Consider the following 23,453-nt stretch of genomic DNA (forward strand, 5'->3'; position numbering starts at 1 on the left):
TCCTATTACCACAGCAGTGATAATGGGAACTGCAGATGCTGGAGAATCTAAGATAACAAAGTGTGGAGCTGGATGAAAGCAGCAGGAAGGGTCTAGGCCCGAAACGTCAGCTTTTGTGCTCCTGAGGTGCTGCTTGGCCTGCTGTGTTCATCCAGCTCCACACTTTGTTATCTTCTATTACCACAGCATCTTGTTTGTCACCTACTCACTTCTCTTCTCCCCCGTATCTCCCCTATTTCACATTTGTTCTCTCTTTAAACCTGACTTTCTACCCCAGAACATAAATTCATTTCAATACTATCACTCATTAGCATCTTCCAACTCTAAGGAGAGGTCATCAAACTGAAATGTTAAATCTGCTTCTGAATACACAGAAGTTGCATCATTTACTAAATGCTTTCACTATCTTCTATTTATTTGGATTTCCTTATCCCAACATAGATACGAGGGAAGGTTGGGCATGAGAATAGAGGCTGAAACTCAGATTCCAATATCTAACATGCCAAAAAGTCTCACCACCACAAACACTAATTCAAAACAATATTTTCCAATGACCATTCATCTATGATCCAGAAACCACGTTGCAAAATAACAATGTTTGCAATGTTTACAAAATAATCAGCTAGGTGATTATTGGTCAAGTCATATCCCCTGTCAATCTCCTCTGCTCAAAGGAAAATAACTCCAGTGTATCCGACCTCTCTCCATAACTTGCCAACCCAGGCAACATCCTGGTAAATCTCCTTTGTATCCTCTCCAATATTATCACATGCCTTCTAAAATTTGGATTTCAGAACTTCAAACAATAGTCTTGATGTGACCTAACCTACTTTTTATACAGTTCCACATTACCTCCCTTAATTAATGGGTAGATCCTCCAAAGCGCTCCCACAGGTCAAGGGAGGATCTGTGGTAGTTCCTAAGCTATGCTGTGAATCCTTTAATTTCTACTCTTCCAAAGTGTCAGCAGAATTCTCGCCGGGTAAGACTTCTTGAGGTCTTTTGAAAAGCTTCAAACTTTACTTTCAAGCCCAGTTATAAATAAAAATGGGATCAGTTATAGAGTCATAGATGTTTACAGCATGGAAACAGGCCCTTCAGCCCAACTCACCCATGCCATCCAGTTTTCACAATTAAACTAGATCCATTTTCCTGTGTTTGGTCCATATGCCTCCACATCTATCCCATCCATGTACCTGTCTAAACATTTCTTAAATGACAAATTTGTACTCCTCTCCACCATTACCTCTGGCAGCTCATTCCAGGCACTCACCACCCTCTGTGTGAAAAATGCCCTAGTCATTTTTGTATCTCTCCCCCCTCCCCTCTCACCTTAAACCTGTGCCCCTTAATTTTAGACTCCCCTACGTTGGGGAAAAGCTACTGGCTATTTACCTTATCTATGCTTCTCGTGATTTTATAGAACTCAACCAGCTCACCCCTCAGTCTCCTACACTCCAGGGAAAATAGTCCCAGCCTGTGGAACATAGACCGTAGAACATAAAGCATAGAACATAGAACATAGAACATAGAACAGCAGAGCACAGTCTAGGCCCCTCGGCGCACGATGCTGTGCCGACCTATTACCCTACTAAGATAAATCTACCCTGCATACCCTACATTTTAGTATCCTCCATGCGCCTATCCAAGAGTTGCTTAAAAGTCTCTAAAGTATACAACTCCACTAACACTGCTGGCATCACATTCCACGCACACACCACTCTATCCAGCTTCTCCTGATAACTCAAGCCTTTTGGTTCTCCTTACCATCCCTCAAATATTAGGTATGTTAATCAAGTGTAATGCCGTTCACCCATTAGACTATGGACCTCATATTTATACAAGGTGACAACGTTGACCAGATACATGGAAAGAGAGGCAGATGACTAGGGCCTATGGTAACTGCCAATGCATATTGTCCCAGGAAAAAGAAAATACCAGCCACGGAATCTGAAGCCTATGTGGGGACATATTCTCAGCAGCGATAGGAGTGGTGGACTTTGAGGCATATCAGAACCACAGAAAGCCAACAGGGAAGTTGAGAAAAATGCAACAGCAGGTCTATGGTACGGTATATGGTTAGTAGCAGGAAGAAATCAATCAGTCGCTGTGTGTTTAATCTGGATAAATACAAGGTATTGCATTTTGGTAAAACAAACGAGGACAGGATATATCTTTTATCTTAAGTAAGAAAGGCTCACTTAGGAGCAGAAAGCTGTTGTAGCTCCCGAACAATGTTTCAAGAGCAGATCAGGATGGGGCAATAGCTGCTAGTCTCACTAGTGGTTATTACTGGCCAGAGAATTGAAAATTTTAACATGGTTTCAATATTACTATCGACATGAACTCAGTTGAAATCTTACAGCTGTTAAAAATTATGCACAAAATTCCACACAAACAGATTATAAACATTTTATATTTATAGCAAGGCAAAGCCGTGTTCTTGCTTACTGTACATTGATCCCCTCGTTCAGCACGTCAGAACCGACAGGAGATACGATAATCTATAGTAGGAGTTAGAAACATGAAACATTTTTGCTTGTTGTAGGTGTCCTATTTTAGCAGGGTCACTGGCTCTGTGGGGCTGGATTGACCTCAGGCACATTGGTATAGGTCAAAGCTTTCCCACAAAGAACCAACAAAATAGAAGTTTCTGAAAGGTGCTTGTTTGAAAGTATACATTCACAAAAATGGTAAAACAAAGTTAGATTCTTGTTCACTTGCAGTCAGCAATGAGGCTACTTGATCACTAGAATTCAATTCCAGACCCTGGCACAATTCTTGCAATCTTATGCAATAAAAATAGAACTTGATTTTTCTGTCACCATAATCAAGTGACACAGACTAAGAATCATAGGTAAAAGTTGATCAGGTATGCTGGAGACTAACTACTGTGCTGCTGGGACTAAGGCAGCATCCATTTATATAGCACCTCACTTCAGAAATAATGAAATGAAGTGCCTTCAGCATCTTTGATATCATTCTGCAAAGTCTCCAGTAAAATGCAGCTGCAGAATTATTGATTTATTGGGGAAGGTTTGCACCGCTTACTTTTGCACCACAAATAAATTTAAATTTAAAATTCAAGGGGTAAAAAGTACTTTAGGACCCCCTAATAATGCAGTCCATAAGGTTTAGATATCAAGGCTGCATCATCGGGGAGATGACACTTATTTCCAAACTCATGCTTCATGCACAAGCCTAATGCTTTCACTCCTCTGCCCAATGTTTTGTTCATAGCTCTACAGTTTCCAGTCTTTGTTATCCAAGATAAATCAACAAAGGGGCACTGTGTAAGGTCAACTAAACAACTGTCAATTGTTTAAAAAAAAGTTTATGTTTTTAAAGTCTGTGTTCATAGTGAGAGGAGACATGCATTCACGTTTGCAGAAAAGAAATTTTAGAGTGCAAGATGTGCCCACGTTACACCCAGTGGTATTTATAATAAACTTAAAATCATTCATTAAGAACATGCTCAGAAATTTCTTTCCAATTTGGTTCTCCTACCACCTTTTCTGCAGTGTTTTGCTTGAATAAATTTCAAAGGTGACCCTCAGGATAAGGATCTAGTCAAATAGTGCTGGAACAAAGTTTTCAACTGCAGCCCTTTTACTATCAGGAGCAAATTACTGCAGATGCTGGAATCTGAACTGAAAACAAAAATCCTGGAGATCACAGTGGGTCAGGCACCATCCATGGAGAGAAAGCAAGCTAACATTTTGAGTCTAGATGACTCTTCCTCATTGCTGAACTCAAAAGGATGGTGCCTGACCCATTATGAACTCTAGCATTTTTGTTTTCATCCCTTTATTGTCAGCACAATGGATAAGAGTTCTGGCAACGCTGATCTGAAAAAGCCCTACATGTTGATTTTATGGACATTCAAATTCTCCCGTGTAACATGCTTACCTCAAAATGTTATTTGTGACTATGGTCACAGTTTAGTTTGCAAGGTGAGGAAACTTAATTTGCAAAGTAACTGTAAATTTCCTTTAGACTGTAACACTAAGTTGTAACGTGAAGCAGTTACTTCTCAGAGGTGAAATAAGGGCAAGTAAGAAATGCTGGGAAGAACTTCAGACTCAGGGACTTTTTATTCCCAGCCCTCAATTAAATGCGGAAGACAGCAAGAGGACACAGTGTGACTACACAGCGGTAAAAAAAAACTGAATGGCAATTGTTCATTTGTCCAAGTAAAGGTGGGGAGAGTGTTGGCTTTTTGGAAGATCCTTGTGGGAAGAAAAGGCAGATGCTGTGCTCAATTGTTCTGTATTTGATTATAGGGGCATTGTACTAGGCTCACTATACTTGATTAGTTAAGCACGATGTGGACTCCAAGCAACAAAAACTGATACCGCAGAAGTTACTAGAGGCAGAGCCGAAGCAGACATTTTAAAGCACGCTAAATAAAAACTTGTTACACAGGTAAAAAGTAATGTCATTTCTGCATTGATGTGAGACATAAGATATACTCTCACAAGTATTGAATCATTGGTATGAAAAGGCTGAGACCGTTCTCATGGGGCTCAGAGGAACATTCATGCTCTTCGAGATAGTCGGAACTGCCAATGCTGGAGAATTCTGAGATAACACGGTGTGAAGCTGGATGAACACAGCAGGCCAAGCAGCATCAGAGGAGCAGGAAAGTTGAACGTTTCGGGTTGAGGCCCTTCTTCAGAAATGCGAGAGGGGAAGGGGATTCTGAAATAAATAGGGAGTCGGGGGAGACAGACAGAAGATGGATAAAGGAGAAGATGGGGTAGGAGGAGACAGACAGGCCAAAGAGGCGGGGTTAGAGCCAGTGAAGGTGAATGTAGGTGGTGATTTAGGGAGGGGATATGTCGTTACAGGAAGGATGGACAGGGCAAGGAGGCAGGATGAGGTGGGGCTTGAGGATGGAAGAAAGGTTAGGGAGGCAGAGACGAGCTGGGCTGGTTTTGGGATGTGGTTGGGGGAGGGGAGATTTTGAAGCTTGTGAAGCCCACATCGATAGACTTGGGCTGCAGGGTTCCCAAGCGACATATGAGATGCTGTTCCTGCGTCTTTCGGGTGGCGTCAAAGTTGCAATGCAGGAGGCCCAGGATGGATATGCCGTCCAAGGAGTGGGAGGGGGAGTTGAAACGGTTCGCAACTGGGAGGTGTAATTGTTTGTTGCGAACGGAGTGTAGGTGTTCTGCGAAGCGGACCCCAAGCCTCTGCTTGGTTTCCCCGATGTAGAGCAGGCCACAACAGGAATGGTGGATACAGTATATCGCATTAACAGATGTGTAGGTGAACATCTGTTTGATGTGGAAGGTCTTCTTAGGGCCTGGGATGGGGATAAGGGGGGAGGTATAGGGGCAGGTGTAGGACTTGCTTCAGTTGCAGGGAAACATGCCAGGTGTGGTGGGGCTGGAGGGGAGTGTGGAGGGGACAAGAGAGTCATGGAGACAGTGGTCCCTCTTGTTACATCTGTTAATGTGTACTGTATCCGCTGTTTCCGTTGTGACCTCCTCCACATTGGGGAAACCAAGCGGAGGCTTGGGGACCACTTTGTAGAACACCTACGTTCAGTTCGCAACAAATAACTACATGTACCAGTCGCGAACCATTGCAATTCCACTGCACACCCCCCAACTCCCACTCCTTGGACGGCATATCCAACCTGGGCCTCCGGCATTGCCACATTGACGCCACCCGAAAGATGCAGGAACAGCATCTCATATTTCGCTTGGGTACCCTGAAGCCCAAGGCTATCAATGTGGGCTTCACAAGCTTCAAAATCTCCCCTCCCTGGACCACATCCCAAAACCAGCCCAGCTAGTCCCTGTATCCCTAACTGTTCCTCCCACCTCATGCCCCACCCTCATCTCCTACCCACTAACCTCATCCCGCCTCCTTGATTTGTCTATCTTCACTGGACTGATCTATCCCGTCCCCACCTACATTCACCTTTACTGGCTCTAACCCAGCCTCTTTGACCTGTCTGTCTCCTCTCACCCTATCTTCTCCTTTATCCATCTTCTATCCGCCTCCCGCACTCTCCCTATTTATTTCAGAATCCCCTTCCCCTCCCCCATTTCTGAAGAAGGGTCTCAACCCGATACATCAACTTTCCTGCTCCTCTGATTCATGCTCTCCACCTGGCTTCAAAGTAAATGCTTTCTCTTCCTGAAGACGTTCAAGCTCCAATCAGCATGCCAACTGGAGTCTGACTGATGAAATTAGACTCTGGCTGGCAATTGCACTACACACTCTGGTGCAGGTCAGACCCTACCACTGGTTGTCAGGGAGGACATGGGAGAAATCAAAGCTCTTAATTACAATGACTCATTCACAGTGTTCCTGATAAAGATTCAGAATTAAAATCTTTGCTTGTGAACAGCACAGTACAGTGTAGCCCAATGTGTTATTTTTGGCACAAAAGCAGATTTTTTTTTAATTCGCTCATGAGACGTGGGCATTGCTGGCTGGTCAGCATTTATTCTGTACTGTTATGTTTACTGTCCTGAAATCATAAACTCAAGATAACAGAACTCACAACACAGCATTTTCCTGGAGGCTAGCTCCTCAAATCTGAGTTGGATCAACAGTACTTTGGAGTGAACTCCACTAAACGCATGGATCCTGTACTTTATTTGACACTGAATGTTACGAAACAGATGCAGTTGGATGTGTATGAAAATCATGCCACTGTGTACTTCCCAAACTTTCTCTCTCAAATCAGCAAACGGTTTAAGGACAAGGTCATTGGGAAGAGATAAGTAAGGCTATCAGTTAGTTTTGGAACCATGTTGGCTCGATGTGGTGTTCTTAACTTCCACTATTGATTGGTCAATCACTCTCCATTAATTTAAATGGACAATGAAATTAGGAAGGCTGGAATTTCTGCGCAATACCCAAAACTGCCATTTTGTTCAGCAGCAGGCATGGTTCAGCAATTAAAACCTACCCTAAGTCTTCATCAAGAGAAGAATGTGCGCATAGGTGGGAACTCACAATGTACCAGGTCATGACTTAGTAGTTGACATTGTGGGCAGAATATTGTTGATTTTTATTCCATCTGCTCCTATCACTTTCTGAAGGAAACCACAGCTGGAAACTGATAATATATATCTATATATATATGGGCATAAAACTGGCAGTGAGTTGCGCAGGTTAGTAGCTGATGAGCCTATGCCCAATCAATTCTTTCGGTATTATGCATGTGCCCTTGAAGAATTCAAATAAAAACTCCCCACAGTGTTCAGGCCAATGTATCCACCTCAACTTACAATGCTTAAAAAACTGATCTTGCCTTTCAAGGAGAAAATGTTGAAACCAGTTATGATGTTCCTGAAGCTAGGAGAGATCAATAACCTTAGCATGGATTAGGAACTGATCTGATGATTCAATCCAATCATGCATTCTGTGATGATAAACAAGAGGATTGTCATACAGCATTCACAGAAGCATACAACTCCAAATCCCTACAGAATGGAAGCAGGCCATTTACCCCATCAAGTCCACACTAACCTTCTGAAGATCATCCCACCTAGACCAACTCCATCCCAGTAACCCTGTATTTCCCATGGCTAATCCACCTGACCTACACATCCCTGGACACTATGGGCAAGTTAGTATGGCCAACCCACAGTGGGAGGAAACTAGAGCACCCAGAGGAAACATGCACAGACACAGGGAAAATGTGCAAACTCCACACAGGCAGTTGTCCAGGGTTGGAATCAAACCCAGGTCCCCAGTGCTTTGGGGCAGCAGCGTAACTACTGAGCCACTGTGTTATCCTCCTCTTCTTCATCTACTTTTCGTCTTGTACAACTGATCAAGTCCATTTGGCATTTGCACAAATAAACAGCAAAATCAAATAAACACATTCTTTCATTCCCATGATAATCACTGGTTGACATTCTCTCTGTTCTTTATTGACCTCACCCCTTAATCCCAACCATCAGACTGCATTGCGATTGCCAAAATCCAAAAAAAATTCCTAAACAGGCTAAAGTTCCCTGAATAAAATTGAAACTCTGTAACTGTGTCACTTTGTTGTCTTAAGATTGAGAAGCATTACTTCAGGGGAATAAAAGATTAACTGTTTGGTGGCTCTGAACACAAGAAAATCATTATATCCACAAGAAAATAATTATATATCAGTGGCACTATAAACCCACTAACTCCCACAGCTGCCTGGACTACACATCTTCTCACCTGGTTTCTTATAAAGACTCCATTCCACTCTTCCAGCTCCTTCATCTCTGTCATATATGTTTCAATCAGGCCAAATTTGACAAGGGAGCCTCCAAAATGCCCAGCTTCTTCCTCAGCCAAGAATTCCCCAGGACCGTGGTCGACAGGGCCCTCAACCACATCTGACCCATCTCCAACACTTCTGCCCTCACCCATTCGCCTCCCTCCTGCAACAGTGATAGGGTTTCCCTTGTCCTTACCTGCCATCTCACCAGCATCCACATCCAGAAGATTATTAGCTGCCATTTCCATCACCTTCAGTGAGATTCCACCACAAGTCCCGTTCCTTCCCTTGTCTGCCTTCCACAGGGACTGTTCCTTCTGGGACACCCTGATCAACTCTTCCTTCACTCTTGACCACCCTCCCACAGCCCCATGGCACCTACCCTTCAAACACAGAAGGTGTAACACATTTACCTCCTCCATCCTCTGCTTCCAAGGGCTGAAACATACCTTCCAGGTGAAGGAGCATTTTACCTAAACTTCTCACAATCTAGTCTACCGCATATGGTGCTCATAAGGTGGTCTGTCTACATTGGGGACAGAATGGGTGACCGCTTTGCAGGACATCTACGTTCTACCCGCAAAAAAGACCCTGTGGTCCCCGTTGCCTGTCACTTTAACACACCATCCTGTTCCCTGGCCAACATTTCTGTCTCTATCGTGCTGTAGTGCTGCAGTGGATCTCAGCGCAAGCTGGAAGAACAATGCTTCATTTTCCACTTGGGGAACCTTCAGTGCTCTGGACTCAATATCAAGTTGAATAATCTTAGGGCCTAAACTCCCCAAAATCCTAACCCCTACCACACAGTCCAGGCTTTGTTCTTGCACAGTCTGCCATTACACACTACCTATTGTTAGTCACTAACAGTCTCTATTAACAATTATTCATCCTCCCAGCAAGATTGTTGTCAACCCCTTTGTCTGTCCAACTGTTCTTCTCTCTCTTTGGGCTCAATCCCTACCTACTGTTTACTCCTTACCCCTCCCTTCCACCCTATCTTCTTCATGTAAATGAATATTTTCCTAGCTACCATAGATAATAAGGTGTAGAACTGGATGAACACAGCAGGCCAAGCAGCATCATAGGAGCAGGAAGGCTGATGTTTCGGGCCTAGACCCTTCTTCAGAAAATTTCCTAGCTACCATCAGTTTTGAGGAGGAGTGACCAGACTGAAACATTAACTTTGATTTCTCTTAACAGATGCTGCCTGACCTGCAGAGTTTTTCAAGTAATTTCTGTTTCTGATTCTCATCTACAGTCCCCAGTTCTTTTGGTTTTTTACAAGAAAATAATTCTTTGATGTGACAAACAGTACAAAATCTGACTACTACAATCTTGTGTGATTGGAGCGTTTAGCCATATGTTGAAAATGGTTGTGCACAAACGTTCCCTGAAGCTTCACATTATGCACAGTCTGGCTTTCTATTCAAAGCTGATAACAGATTTTCTTACCTCACTGCAGTGTAGTATGAGAGTCGAGGGAGTTAAGACTTGAGGGTGGGAGGAACAAGGAAGAAAGTGGAGTTGAGGCAACAGTCATGAAGTTGTGGAATAGAAGCACAGGCTCGAGGCAAAGAATGGCCTGTTCCTGCTCCTAATTTTAACGTTCTTGTGTCTGGCAGAGGCCTCCCCCTTCTTTTCAAATTTCAATAGGCAGGGAGACCATGCAGGGTTGGCAATTTTCAAGGATAGATCTGCAGTCTCCAAAAAATAAAAAGTTCATTTCTAGAACACAGCACCAGCTGAAGAATGATGAAAAAAATTAATCACTGGTGTCTCTAAAATGTTTTTTTTCAGTTCCTTTGATCAATTTTCTTTATGAATTGTTTTTCAATAGTTTTAATCAACCAGTTCAGGTGAGAAATAATACAATTGTAAGGCAAGTGGGGCTTGACCCTGAACTATTTAGCTCAAATGGAAGCACACTACCAGTGCACCCTCAATTTGGTTAGAAAAATGGGAAATGGGGCAAATGAGGCCATTTCACCATTATCCAATCAGATCATGGAAATTCTCTAAAGGTTTTGAATTGGTTTGGGAAGCAGTGTTCTGAGGTGAGGGACAAGACAGTCAACCAATGGCAGGACTGTGGATATGGATCATTTGGAGGTGGGAAATCATTTGATGAGATTCATTTTGGAAGGTCGAATCTGAATGCAGAATATGGGGTTAATGGCAGGATTCTTGACAATGTGGAGGAACAGAAGGCTCTTGGAGTCCACATTCAGAGATCCCCTCAAAGTTAGAACCCAAGTTGATAGGGTTGTAAAAAAGCGGTATGCTGCATTGGCCTTCATTGGTAGCGGAATTGAGTTTAAGAGCCGTGAGGGTATGCTGCAGCTCTATAAAACCCTGGTTAGATCTCAGTTGGAATATTGTGTTCAGTTCTGATCATCTCATTACAGGGAAGGTGTGGAAGCTTTAGAGAGGGTGCAGAGGAGATTTACCAGGATACTGCCTGGACTGTAGGGCGGGTCTTATGAGGAAAGGTTGAGGGAATTAGGGCTTTTTTCATTGGAGCGAAGAAGGATGAGAGGTGACTTGACAGAGGTTTACAAGATGATGACAGGCATAGACAGAGTGGATAGTCAGAGACTTTTTCCCAGGGCAGAAATGACTATAACGAGGGGACAATATTTTAAGGTGATTGGAGGAATGTACAGGGGAGATGTCAGAGGCAGGTTCTTCACACACAGAGTGGTGGGCATGTGAAATACTCTGCCGGCAGTGGTAGTGGAATCAGATACTTTCGAGGATTTTAAACAACTCTTGGATAGGCACATGGAGGATAGTAAAATGTAGGGTATGCACAGTAGATTGATCTTAGTAGGATAATAGGTCGGCACAACATTGTGGGCCAAAGGGCTTGTACTGTGCTGTCCTGTTCTTTGTTCTGAGGCCTTCAGAAATGACATCACCTCAGTTGTGACTTACAGCTGGACAAGAGAGTTGACTGGAACACAATGGCTGAATGACGTCTTTCTGTGATTTAAAGAAGGTTTGATATTACGGATTTAAGAGTTGGCAATAATAGTGTTTCTACTCACCAGATAAGCAACCTCCTAGTGACACAGTATGGCACCTGGGACTATTTTGTAACAATACCCAAATTAACTTCCATTAAAAATGAGGCAGAGTGATCCAGATTTAACCAGTGCAACCAGATGATTCTGGACGCCAGAGAACAGGATACAGGTTTACAGCAATGGTTCTTCACCTGGAATGTTATCGCTCTTTATTGGGCTCAACTGGAGAGATACTAATAAACTCTAGGTTGTTCACCAGGCAGAGGTAATGAAAAGTCAAAGGTCAACTCAAACTCTGGACCCTCCCACCAGACATTACAGATTACAGAATATCCTAGGCCAAGGTAATGTGGAGGTTATCATTCTGTACTCACAGCTACAGGATGGTGCATGGCCCAAACAGAACTAGATAGTAAAAAAAACAGGGAAATGAAAGAAAATGTAAACTTAAAATCAAAACCATACAAGCTGCCTGGTATTCAACTTTCAAACTGCTTCCTAAATCTCTTTGTTTCTCTAACTTTCTTCTTTTTGACATTGACCCTTAAAACCACCGCCATGACTTAGTTTTTGCATCCTTCTCCTGACGTCTCATTATTTGATTCATTGTCCAATTTTGCTTGGTTAAATTCCTGTGAGTACCTGCACCTTGGGATCTGTTAACATGAGACATTATGCAAATACAACATGCTGTTGGTATTGACAAATGCAGGCAAATTAGAATAAAATGTTGATTAAGTCAAATAGGAAGGAATAATTATTAAGCACACACCTGAAGTTGAATTGCTGAATTTCTTTAGAGCTTCGAACAGGTTGTGAAAGGATCCCACGTTGCCATCCGTTTGGCTGTACAGAAGAATTTTCTTGGCATCATAAAACAGACGGGAGATTCTGCAAAGAATGGAAATTACAGAGTCAGAAAGACTAATACAAAAACAAAAATCTATTGCCTAGTGTGGTGTTTGCTTCCTATAAAGAAAGCACCAGTAATAGCACTGATAGATTGTAACCAAGTCAAGGCAGATGCTCCAACAAGAATTTCTAAGTATGCTAAATTTTGGTTTACCTCATACATTCAAATATTCTTACATGAAGTCAGAACACGTTCTGATACAACTTAACTGACCCTAAATTCAAATCTTGTCTTTGAGCTACAATAGATCGGAACCATAATTTAGTCATACTGACCACTTTACCTCATTTAAAAAAAAAGCAAAATCTTTGAATAACAAGATCCAGCACATAGCAATTAATAGGGACATGATTGCATCATGCCTGCTGATCCCAGAAGCAGACGCTGGAGTGGCAAGGGGATTGGGCTGGTTAGAAGGCCCACCTTGGAACGCTGAGAATTTTTGTTGTATTAAATGGAGCTATGTCCTCTAGCCCTAACCGTTCACATCCCCTCACCTCCTGCAAATCGTTCCTGGTGTCCTTTTAGTTGGCATGTAGTAAGTACAGAAGTAATGATCCATGCAATAACATTGTCAAGTATTGAAATGATGGGAACAAAAACAAAACCCATTCAGAAATCTTCATTGTAAAACACTGTGAGATCTACAACAATATTGTCAGAGTGCAATCACAGTATCAGGAACAAGAGCTCTAGTGCCTTCGCACATCTTAATCCAATCCAAATAAATATTCAACCGTTGACAAAGATCATCACGGTAAACTAACTCATAATGACTATTAATACCCAAATTTCCAAGCAACTACTTCTGCTGAATCTCTTCCCAGATGCCCTCATTATGAAAGTTTGGCTGAATTCCAAGGATCCAGGACAGTTGCCTGGTTCAGCAGTGTTTCTGTTTTGATAACCTGTTGGAGAGTTTATTTTGCTTGACTGACATCCAAATGTGGCTGAAATAAGTCATTTCTTCTGCAACCTCATTGGTAATATCTGAATGTTGCAGATTCAAATGATGAAATCCCATCCACCATTTTTAAACTGCTTTGAAGTCAGCCCAATTCCATGAAACATTATGATTGTGTCCAAGTGATTGCAGTAATAGCAGGCATCTATAAACTGATACCAAATTAACACATTGTGGGAAGAGTGAAAATTTCGAGCCCAGATCAGCAGCACAAGTTTCTCTAACACATTTCCAACCTTTACGTTCTCACCCTATTCCAATTCTCGACTTTCTGCTCAAATCTCCATTATCACAGTGTAGAGTTTCTGAAAACATACATGCACGATTTTCTTCATTCATAATCAATTAAATTACTGCTTTAAATGGGTAACTGCACAGGACATGCAACTTGATTTTATGGTGATACTGAGTTATGCAGCTCAATTACTCAAAAGAGACATGTTACTTTTCCTGATATAATCCACCTTAGAATATCCATGTTCTTGATGAGATTATTTTAACTGTAAAATGTCAAAGTAAGAGACCTTTACAGAACACACAATTAAGTAATATATTATCACTAAGCCTGTGAACAAGTTTCATGTTCATCTAAGTTCCTTCTGTGTTGCTAAACAAGCTCTCAACCAGCCACAGCTATGTACCCACTGGAAGGGTTCTTTCAGGGTCGCTATCCTGCTTACGCAGTTGTGTTAGTTTTAGTGCATGTTTATTAAGCAGAAAAGCTGCTGATTATTCAGAGCACATTAATGTTCAGACCTATTGGCTTTCAATGGCATGCACTAAATACCATGCTGTATAACCAAGAGCAACTCAATGGACTAATACAATAATTTACTCACATCGATTTATCAAAATTTCCAATCACTCCTGGGGATTCACCCGGTGTTGGATAGCGAAAACAGGGGTTGTTTGCATTACAAATAATGCCTTGAATCCACGGCAGAGTCCCAGCAGATGGCATTGCTTTGTTTGGGAAGTGGCCTGAAGAAGACAGAAGAAAGAAGATATTGCAGTCTCTTATTTACTTTGTGCAGAATTCATTTGAATGTAAGTTCATTTGAATCCATTAATATTAACAGGATGAGTATGCTTTTGCCTACATGCCATCCTAAGACAATGCCCACCATATGATCCCGGTGTTGAATGCTAAGTGTAGATTGCATAAGAAGCAAAGGTAACTTTGGGCCTCAAGTTCCCAAAGGTGTCTGCAATTGGGGGCTACTTTGCCTCATGTGTAGATCTGCTGTGAACTATCTGACAGAAAATAATTGCTAAGATTAGTCAATAATTCCACAATCACTGAATCAAGCCACGATAATGTTGCAGAAGGTGAACTAAATGGACATTGATCCTTTTGTGCAGCAATTCCCAGCACCCTATTTCCAGCATAATTTCAAAGCCGTGGAAATAATCTTTCAACTTGCCTGACTATAATCTATTGGGCAGTGATAGTAGGAACTGCAGATGCAAGCGAATCTGAGATAACAAGGTGTAGAGCTGGATGAAGACTGCAGCCAAGCAACATCAGAGGAGCAGGAAAGTTGATGTTTTGGGTCTAGGCCCAAAGCGTCAGCTTTCCTGCTCCTCTGATGCTGCTTGGCCTGCTGCGTTCATCCAGCTCTACACCTTGTTATCTATTAGGCAGTGGCAGCTTCCACACCACTGCTGACATTTCTACAACGACTCCCATATTCCCGTTTTCTTCAGATTGGCAAAATGTTAACTTCGATTACTGATTACAACAGTACAGAAGAAACCTTTTGACATCATGATGTTGTGTCAGCTCAATAAAAGTGCTACTTAACAGATTCAATATCCCATTGCCCTGCATGATCTATCTTTAAATATGTATTCAACTTCCTTTACAAAGTTCTGACTCAATATGATTCCCACCCCCTTTCAAGTCACGTGTTCCTGATCATCACAGCTCACAGGGGAAATGTTCAACTCATCTTACCCTGGATCTTTTGCTGATTGCCTTAAATGACCATATGGCACTGCGTGGTGATGTTGGTGGAGGCTCTAACTATATTTTCAGCAAGAGTGGAGTGCATGGCGATTTGACAGTTATTTGAAGGTAAAGTAGAGAAAGGAATATTACACCTCATTAGATAGGAGATTGGAACTTCTGTTCACATGAATGAGAAATGCCAACAGGCTACCAGAGTCAAACTGACCATTTCTCTGCTGCATTTTCTATGAAAGCAATTATTGAGCTAGGACATCTTGTGACATAGTGGAAGTGCCCCTTACTAAGTCAAACAACCTAAGTTCAAGTCCTCATCCAAGACTTGGTGCCTTAGAAGGCGTATTCATTAGACAGCCTAACAGGTTGAATATCAACCTTCCAATATGCCAATGGCAGGTAATGAGAACTGTAAAAACTCCCAGAAGGCTATGTTTGATGTAGAGTGACACCTCTCAAACTAAAATATCTGGGTCAAGGGTAATCAGCCATTCCAGAAAAAGCACACGCTTTGCTCCCCTCATGCAGCTTTAGATACAAGAAGTTTTCTAAGTCTAAGAGGATTCTGTTTTGGCTGCTATTGTGGGGAGGGGATGTGAAGGATGAGTGACAGGAAATGTGGGAGACGTGGTCGAGGGCATTCTTGACCACTGAGGCGGGGGGGGGGAATGTTGCAGTCCTTGAAAAACGAGGACATCTGAGATGTACGGGAGTGGAATGCTTCATCCTGGGAGTAGATGTGGCGGAGGCAAAGGAATTGGGAATGGGGATGGCATTTTTGCAGGAAGATGGGTGGGAGGAGGTATATTCTAGGTAGCTGTGGGAATTGGTCAGCTTGTTCTCCCTTGTCCGCGGCTTTTGTAGTGAGGTTGGGATTGGAGCGGAGGGAGTAGAGGGCTGCACTTTCTGTGGGAGAGAGGTTGGAGTGGGTGAGAGGGGTGGAGAGGTTGAGGCAATTGATGTCTCGACAGCAGTTGGAGATGAAGAGGTCGAGGGAGGGTAGGAGGCCTTGGGGTGGTGTCCAGCAGGAGGGGGTGGGTTGGATGCAGGGGAAGGGGTCAGTTGGGCGAGGGTTAGGCTCACGGTTAAAGAAGTAAGCGTGGAGGCAGAGGTGGCGGAAAAACTGTTCAATGTCCAAGCGTGACCGATATTTGTTGACATATGGATGGATGGGGACAAAGGTGAGCCCTTTACTGAGGACTGACCGTTTGTCCTCAGTAAGCTGGGGGGGGGGAGGGTCTGGAATGGGGAAGATGGTGAAAACTCGGCAGGGCTGGGTGGTATTGCCTCCTCTGCAGTTGCTGGCTGTGGAGGCACCCCAACCTTCGGTTCACCTGGATCATCTCTAATACCTCTCTCTCCATCCTGGACCTCTTTGTTTCCATCTCTGGCAACCACTCAGAAACTTACATCCATTTCAAGCCCGCTGACTCCCACAGCTACCTAGAATATACCTCCTCCCTCCCATCTTCCTGCAAAAATGCCATCTCCTATTCCCAATTCCTTTGACTCCACCGTATCTGCTCCCAGGATGAGGTATTCCACTCCCGTGCATCTCAGATGTCCTCGTTTTTCAAGGACCGCAACTTCCCCACTTCAGTGATTGAGAACCGCTCTCGACCGTGTCTCCCACATTTCCCACAACTCATCCATCACAGCCCTTCCCCGCAATAACAACCAAAACAGAATCCTCACATACCACCCCACCAACCTCCGGATACGACGCATCATCCTCCGACACTTCCACCATCTGCAATCCGACCCCACCACCAAAGACATTTTTCCCTCCCCACCCTCATCTGCCTTCCAGAGGGACCACTCTCTCTGGGACTTCCCTGTCAACTCCACACTCCCCTCCAGCCCCACTACACCTGGCACTTTTCCCTGCAACCACAGAAAGTGCTAGACCTGCCCCTACACATCACCCGTCACTCCCTTCCCAGGCCTCATGAAGACTTTCCACATCGAGTACCTGTACATCCGCCAATGTGGTATATTGCATCTGCTGTTCCCATTGTGGCCTCCTCTACATTGGGGAAACCAACAGAACACCTACGCTGGGTTCACTCTAAACAGCTGCACCTCCCAGTCGTGAACCATTTCAACTCCCTCTTCCATTCTTCAGACAACATGTCCATCCTGGGCCTCCTACAGTGCCATAATGATGCCACCCAAAGGTTGCAAGAACAGCAGCTCATATTCCGCTTCCGAACCCTGCAGCCCAATTATATCAATGTGGACTTCACAGGCTTCAAAATCTCCCCTCCCCCTACCGCATCCCAAATCCAGCCCAGCTTGTCCCCGCCTCCCTAACCTGTCCTTCCTCCCACCTGTTCCCTCCTCCGACCACAAGCCCAGCCCTATCTCCCACCTACTAGCCTCAATCCTCCCCCTTGACCTGTCCGTCCTCCCCGCACTGGCCTATCTCCTCCCTAATTCCCCACCTACACTCACCTTTACTGGCTCCATCCCTGCCTCTTTGACCTGTCTGTCTCCTCTCCACCTATCTTCTCCTCTATCCATCTTCTATCCGCCTCCCCCTGTCTCCCTATTTATTTCAAAACTCCCTTCCCCTCTCCCATTTCTGAAGAAGGGTCTAGGCCCGAAACATCAGCCTTCCTGCTCCTCTGATGCTGCTTGACTTGCTGTGTTAATCCAGCTCTACACCTTGTTATCTCAGATTCTCCAGCATCTGCAGTTCCTACTATCCGCTGGAAATAAATGACACTTTTGAAAGGCTGGTGCTCATTGAAAGAAAGTCCTTGTAAACACCCACATGTCAGCAGTTATTCACTTCAACGTTTAACTCAATCCATCTTCAATTTACACCAGCATATGCATGGCTGACATGGCTCTCAATATAATAATAATTGCAATATTTGCAAATCAGGCTATCTTCATACAGATACATCTGACTGAATTTTTAAAACTTTTTGAGAAGATTTATACTGTGTCACTGAGCCCTTGCCAATAGTTTATCATTATCAGTTCAACTTTGAGATAAAGTGAGAAATTATTGGTGACTCGGATCATTCAATTATTGAGAAGTAACTCTGCTGTTAATCTCAAGAGCGTTGGAATATAAAAGCAGCGATGTGCTTCTGAGACATGATAAAGGTCTAGTTAGGTCCCATTTAGAATACTGTGTCCAATTTTGGGCCCCACAACTCAGGAAGGACATACTGGCACTGGAGCGTGTCCAGCGGAGATTCACACGGATGATCCCTGGAATGGTAGGTTTAATGTACGATGACCGGCTAAGGATCCTGGGATTGTATTCATTAGAGTTTTGAAGGTTGAGGGGAGATCTAATAGAAACTTAGAAGATAATGTATGGTTTAGAAAGGGTGGGTGCTGGGAAGTTGTTTCCATTAGGCGGGGAGACTGGGATTCATGGGCACAGCCTTAAAATTAGAGGGGGTAAATTTAAAACTGAAATGAGGCGACATTTCTTTAGCCAGAGAGTGGTGGGCTTGTGGAATTCATTGCCGCAGAGTGCAGTGGAGGCCGGGACGTTAGATGCCTTCAAGGCAGAGATCGACAAATTCTTGATCTCACAAGGAATCAAGGGCTCCAGGGAGAGTGCAGGGAAGTGGAGTTGAAATGCCCATCAGCCATGATTAAAATGGCGGAGTAGACTCGATGGACCAAATGGCCTTACTTCCACTCCTATGTCTTATGGTCTTGACCTTTAACGTAACCACTGTGTCGCTGGAAGGCATACAACTACAATCACTTTGTCCAGGTTTTTAAATGTCAGATAGTTTAAAATTGTGTTTTTCTCCTAAGGGATGTGATTATGCTGAATTGAGGTGCAAGATGTTTAAAATAAGATGTTCCTGTCTGCCTAGCCAGTTTCTGATAACCGCTAGTTTGTAGCTGAGATCGGCTATCAGTTACGTCTTTGTAATCTGTACCACATCAGTTTGTTTTGATAAATTCAGACCTAGATCAAACTCATATCACGGATTTCACAGTGCTGAGAACAAGGTATAAAGACAGAATCATTATATTACATACCACATCTGCCCCAATCTAAAATGAAGTAGAAATACTGACTTAGCAAAACAATAATTAAGTCACTGTTTTCTACGCAAGACAAGTACCAGATGCTTCATGTAGCCAGTTCCCATGCAATAGCTAAACATGTTAACTGAGAAAGAAAGTCTTGCCTTTGTATCACCCCTTTCACAACCTTAGAACATACCAAAGGATTTTGCAGTGAGTCAATTACATTCAAAAATGTTGTAATGTCAAAATACAGATCAATATGCATATAACACAGTGTCAGGAACAGCAATGTGTCAATAATCACAGCATATGAAATTTTAGCTCAAAAATAAGTATTGACCATGACACAAAACTATTCACCTGCTTTGCTCCAAGGTACCTCATTTGAATCCTTTATGTCCATGTAAGAGTTAGGCTGGGGTTTAATTTAATATTTCATCTAAAAGATGACCCCTCTGAAGGTGCAGCACTTCTTTAGTGCTATGTTCGATCATCAGACTAGATGTTATGCTTAAGTACCTCAAATAGAACCTGAATCTACAAACTTCTGTCAAAATCCTGCCATGGTTTTTTTGTGCATGTGTGAGTAACCATAACAGCAATTTATCATCTCATCAAAAAAAACACTTCCTGTGACAGTGTAGCCCAGAGTCAATAGTGTACAATAATGGAGAGTCAATAGTGTACAATAATGGAGTCTTGTCCTAGACTTCATGTTCGAGTCTCTGGAAAAGCTGTTTAACCCACAGTTCCCTAACTCAAAGCTGAAAGTTGTGTTACCAACCAAGTTATGGTTGACTTCAGGTTGGATTTTCAGAAGACACGGCAAAAAAATCACAGGAATAGTATTGAACTGAGACAGCAGCCAATCATCCTGCTAAAATAAAACAAAGAACTGTAGATGCTGAAGGTCTAAAACAAAAACAGATATTGCTTTAAAAACTCAGAAAGTCTGGCAGCATTTGCAGAGAGAAAGCAGAGTCAATGTTTCAAGTCCAGCGACTCTGCTTCAGAAATGAAGCAGCCTGCAACCCCACCCAAGAACAATTTATTCTCCTGCTACAGTACTTTCCTGCGTTCCCTGGTACAGTTAATTCTTAATGCTAAATAGGTCATTAGAGTACAGATAAATGCAATGACATGCACCTACACACATTATATTCTTGTCTGGTCTAGAATCAAACTTCACCAAGCTCATATGCATCAAGAGCCAATGATGTCAGTATGGGCTTCGGGTTAAAAGCAGTTCAAAATTTAAAAAGAAGAATGAAATAAGATCAAGTTGACTCAACGGTGCCATTGTTATACAATCCCTCAGAGTAGCCAAATATGAAATCTTGATTATCCCTCATTGCCAATCTAAGCTAAATGAAGGGACTAAAAGTTTGGTTGCTAAAATCTCTAATCCACAAATAAATATTGTATTAACAAGCTTTGTTTCAGAGAGGAGGCAGTGAGGAAAGTGAAGCAACTAAATTTAATGACGTAGTTTTGTGTCTGCATAGGACAAAGTCCCTTGTGGATGCCAGAAGTAAATCAGCCAGATCCTCTGCAACTGGGACAGATCTTTCCTCTCTGCTACCTCCCTAACTACCAATAGCCGTGCTCAATCCATAAGCTTGGCTTGATGTTACTGCTAGTGTTTGAGATGCTTGCATCGTGAACTGGTGACAAGATTATAAGGCCAATTTGAATTAAATTCATTATTACAGAGAGGAGTGGGAGAAAAGAAGAACTGTTTGGTACCACTCAAAAGAATAGGCCATGGTAATAAATCCACCACTTTGATATGAATTTACTCCCAAGTGGAGCAAATTCTCCTCAGGAAAATTTATTAATAAAGTGTTCCATATAAGACATAAGATGATCATAAGATATAGAAGCAAAAATAGACCATTTGATGCATCACATCCCCCCCGCCATTCAATAACATCATGGCTGATCTAATAAATCATCATAACCTTATCACCATAACCCTTAATTTCTTTATTAATTAAAAGCCTGACAATCTCAGCCTTGAATGCACTTAATGGCCCACATTCAACAGTACTCTGCAGTAAAGAATTTCACTGACTAACCACTTCCTGAGAAAGAAAAAATAATCCTCCACACCTCTGTCTTCAAAGAGGTCACTCCTTACTCTGAGATTATGCCCTCTGTTCCTAGACTTTCCACAAGGGAGAAACAATGTGTCTGCTTTTACCATATCAAACCCCCCAAGAATCACACACATTTCACATACTCACTCTTCTAAACTTCAATGAATACAGACCCAATCTACACAAGTTTTCTTCACAAGAAAATCCCCCCACACTGGGATCAATTTAATGAACCATCTCTGTACTGCCTCCAATGCTACTATTGTTTCATGAGATGATAGAATGAAAACTGTTCTCAGTAATCCAGCTGTGATCTGACTAGTGCCTTGTATAGACTTTAAAAAAATTTCTCACATTACGATAACCCTTACCAAACAGTCCAATCCCTGGTTGGCTCTCAAAATGTCATTCCATGAAACTATCCCAGATGTACATTATGAATCCTTCCTCATGGCTACCTCTGCCTATTTGATTTTCCCAATTTACTTGAGCATTAAAATCACCAAAAATTGATACATTGCCTTTTTTATTACGTGTCTTATTACCTCCTATTTATTCTCTGTCCTACAGAACAATTCCTACAGACTACCGCTACTGGTATCTTCTTCCCCTTGTTAATTCTTACTCCAACAAATGGATTCTACAGTATCCAATATACCCCAGTAAATGGATACTGAAATCACAAAACATTCACCTCAGGAAAAGTAACCACGTTAGAGGGTGAATACAACGAGATGGGAAGTGATAGGAATGTGTTACTTATTTCTTGAACAGGACAACTATTTCTATGTACCAACAGGTTTAAGTCCCATTAAGAGTTTGATTGCTTCTGTCTAACCTCAAGAACTATCAAGTCAGCAACAGCTAGTAATTATAAAGTAAGAGGATATGTTGTCAGCCACACAATAATTTTCACAAGGAAATTGTTCCTTTGGACATAAAAGTATAATTATGCTAGATGTTAAGTGCCTGCACAGTCCTTTATAGAACAATCACATGATAGCATATCATGATCAGAGCTCAAAGGTGCCAAAAATCTGGTGGCCAAGTTCATTCTGACCCAATTCAAGGCTCATTGAAACTGTTCAGGATTTGACCTTACACAGCATATCAAAGACCAGAAAATGGCTGGGTCATGGTGCACGTCTCCTCGTGTGATGTCATGTGTTGTATCCCACATTCCCTTTCTCTCATTTTTCATGGGATGTGGACATCATTAGCTAGGCCAGCGCATACTGTAAATTCTTAGTTGCTCGGAGGGGGTAGTTAAGACTCAACTACATTGCCTATGGTCAATAATTAAATGTGGGCCAGACAGGGTTTTACACATCAACAATGGTTACGTTGCCATTATTAGGATAGTTTTTAATTTCCAAGTTTTCCTTGTGAATCTGCCACGATGGGACTTGAACCAGTGTCTCCAGAAGAATAGCCTGGGAACCTGAATTCCTCGTCAGTGACATTACAGCTATGGCAACACCTCTCTCTCTTCGTACAGATATTTCTACCTGAGGAATAGTGACAACAGCGGTAAGCACAGCTTATGCCATTGCCTTCTTAAAGGGAAGAAGCTAACATCAAATTAGTTTTCCTTTCAGTTATCTGCTGGCCAAAAAGATTTTGGTAATTCTTAGCCAAAACCATTCGGTTACAACTGAAAATTATTTTTCTATTGCAATCCGTACCAGGAGCCGAAACAGATTTCATGTAGCAACAGCATTGTGCCTGTCGACTGCCATTTGATTTCACAGGGAGATAACAATACAAGACAAAAAACTGCTCAAATATTATCCCACGAGATGGCATTAGAGGATTCACGGCTTCTGTGTCATTTCTTAAGGTTAAAAGTTTTAATAATATTGAAAAACACACGACTGGAGTACGACAAGTAAACAAGCTGTTCTTGTAGAGCACAGATTTAAAATATTCAAGCAGCCAAGGCAGTAAAATGGGATTAATACTCACACTCATGCTGCTCATATGGAGGATAGGAGAGTCGCACAGAGATCAATATGAAGAACAGAAAGAGAGGCCACGCCACCTCTATCAGCAGCTGAAACTGAAAAAAAGAGACAAATATTACAACCGTAGAAGAGATGGTTTCTTCAAAACCCCTTGTGCAACATTTTCACCATAATTTCTTATGCAATTACTTAACAAACATTATACTATTTTCCCTCCTTTCCCACCATCTCTAAGCAAGGGTTGTCCCCTTCAGAAGTTGACATGTGGGGAGCTGTTCTCCCT

The 23,453-nt window shown here is 42.5% G+C and overlaps 1 protein-coding gene across 2 annotated transcripts in view; it reads right to left on the minus strand.

The window, feature by feature from the left end:
• LOC125450708 (phospholipid-transporting ATPase ABCA1-like) overlaps positions 1-23,453 on the minus strand; it is a 159,116-nt gene that overhangs the window by 108,101 nt on the left and 27,562 nt on the right. The window contains exons 3-5 of one of the 2 annotated variants that reach the window (XM_059644422.1): positions 23,172-23,265; positions 13,970-14,111; positions 12,026-12,144 (exon numbers count right to left, since the gene is read on the minus strand). In XM_059644422.1, coding sequence (XP_059500405.1) covers positions 12,026-12,144; positions 13,970-14,111; positions 23,172-23,265 — 355 coding nt within the window. Of the gene's footprint in view, positions 1-2,451; positions 2,474-12,025; positions 12,145-13,969; positions 14,112-23,171; positions 23,266-23,453 lie in introns of those variants that run through there. The other variant, XM_059644425.1, reaches the window with a different exon arrangement.

The sequence above is a fragment of the Stegostoma tigrinum genome, chromosome 3 (assembly GCF_030684315.1).
Source record: "Stegostoma tigrinum isolate sSteTig4 chromosome 3, sSteTig4.hap1, whole genome shotgun sequence".
Lineage (NCBI taxonomy): Eukaryota > Metazoa > Chordata > Chondrichthyes > Orectolobiformes > Stegostomatidae > Stegostoma > Stegostoma tigrinum.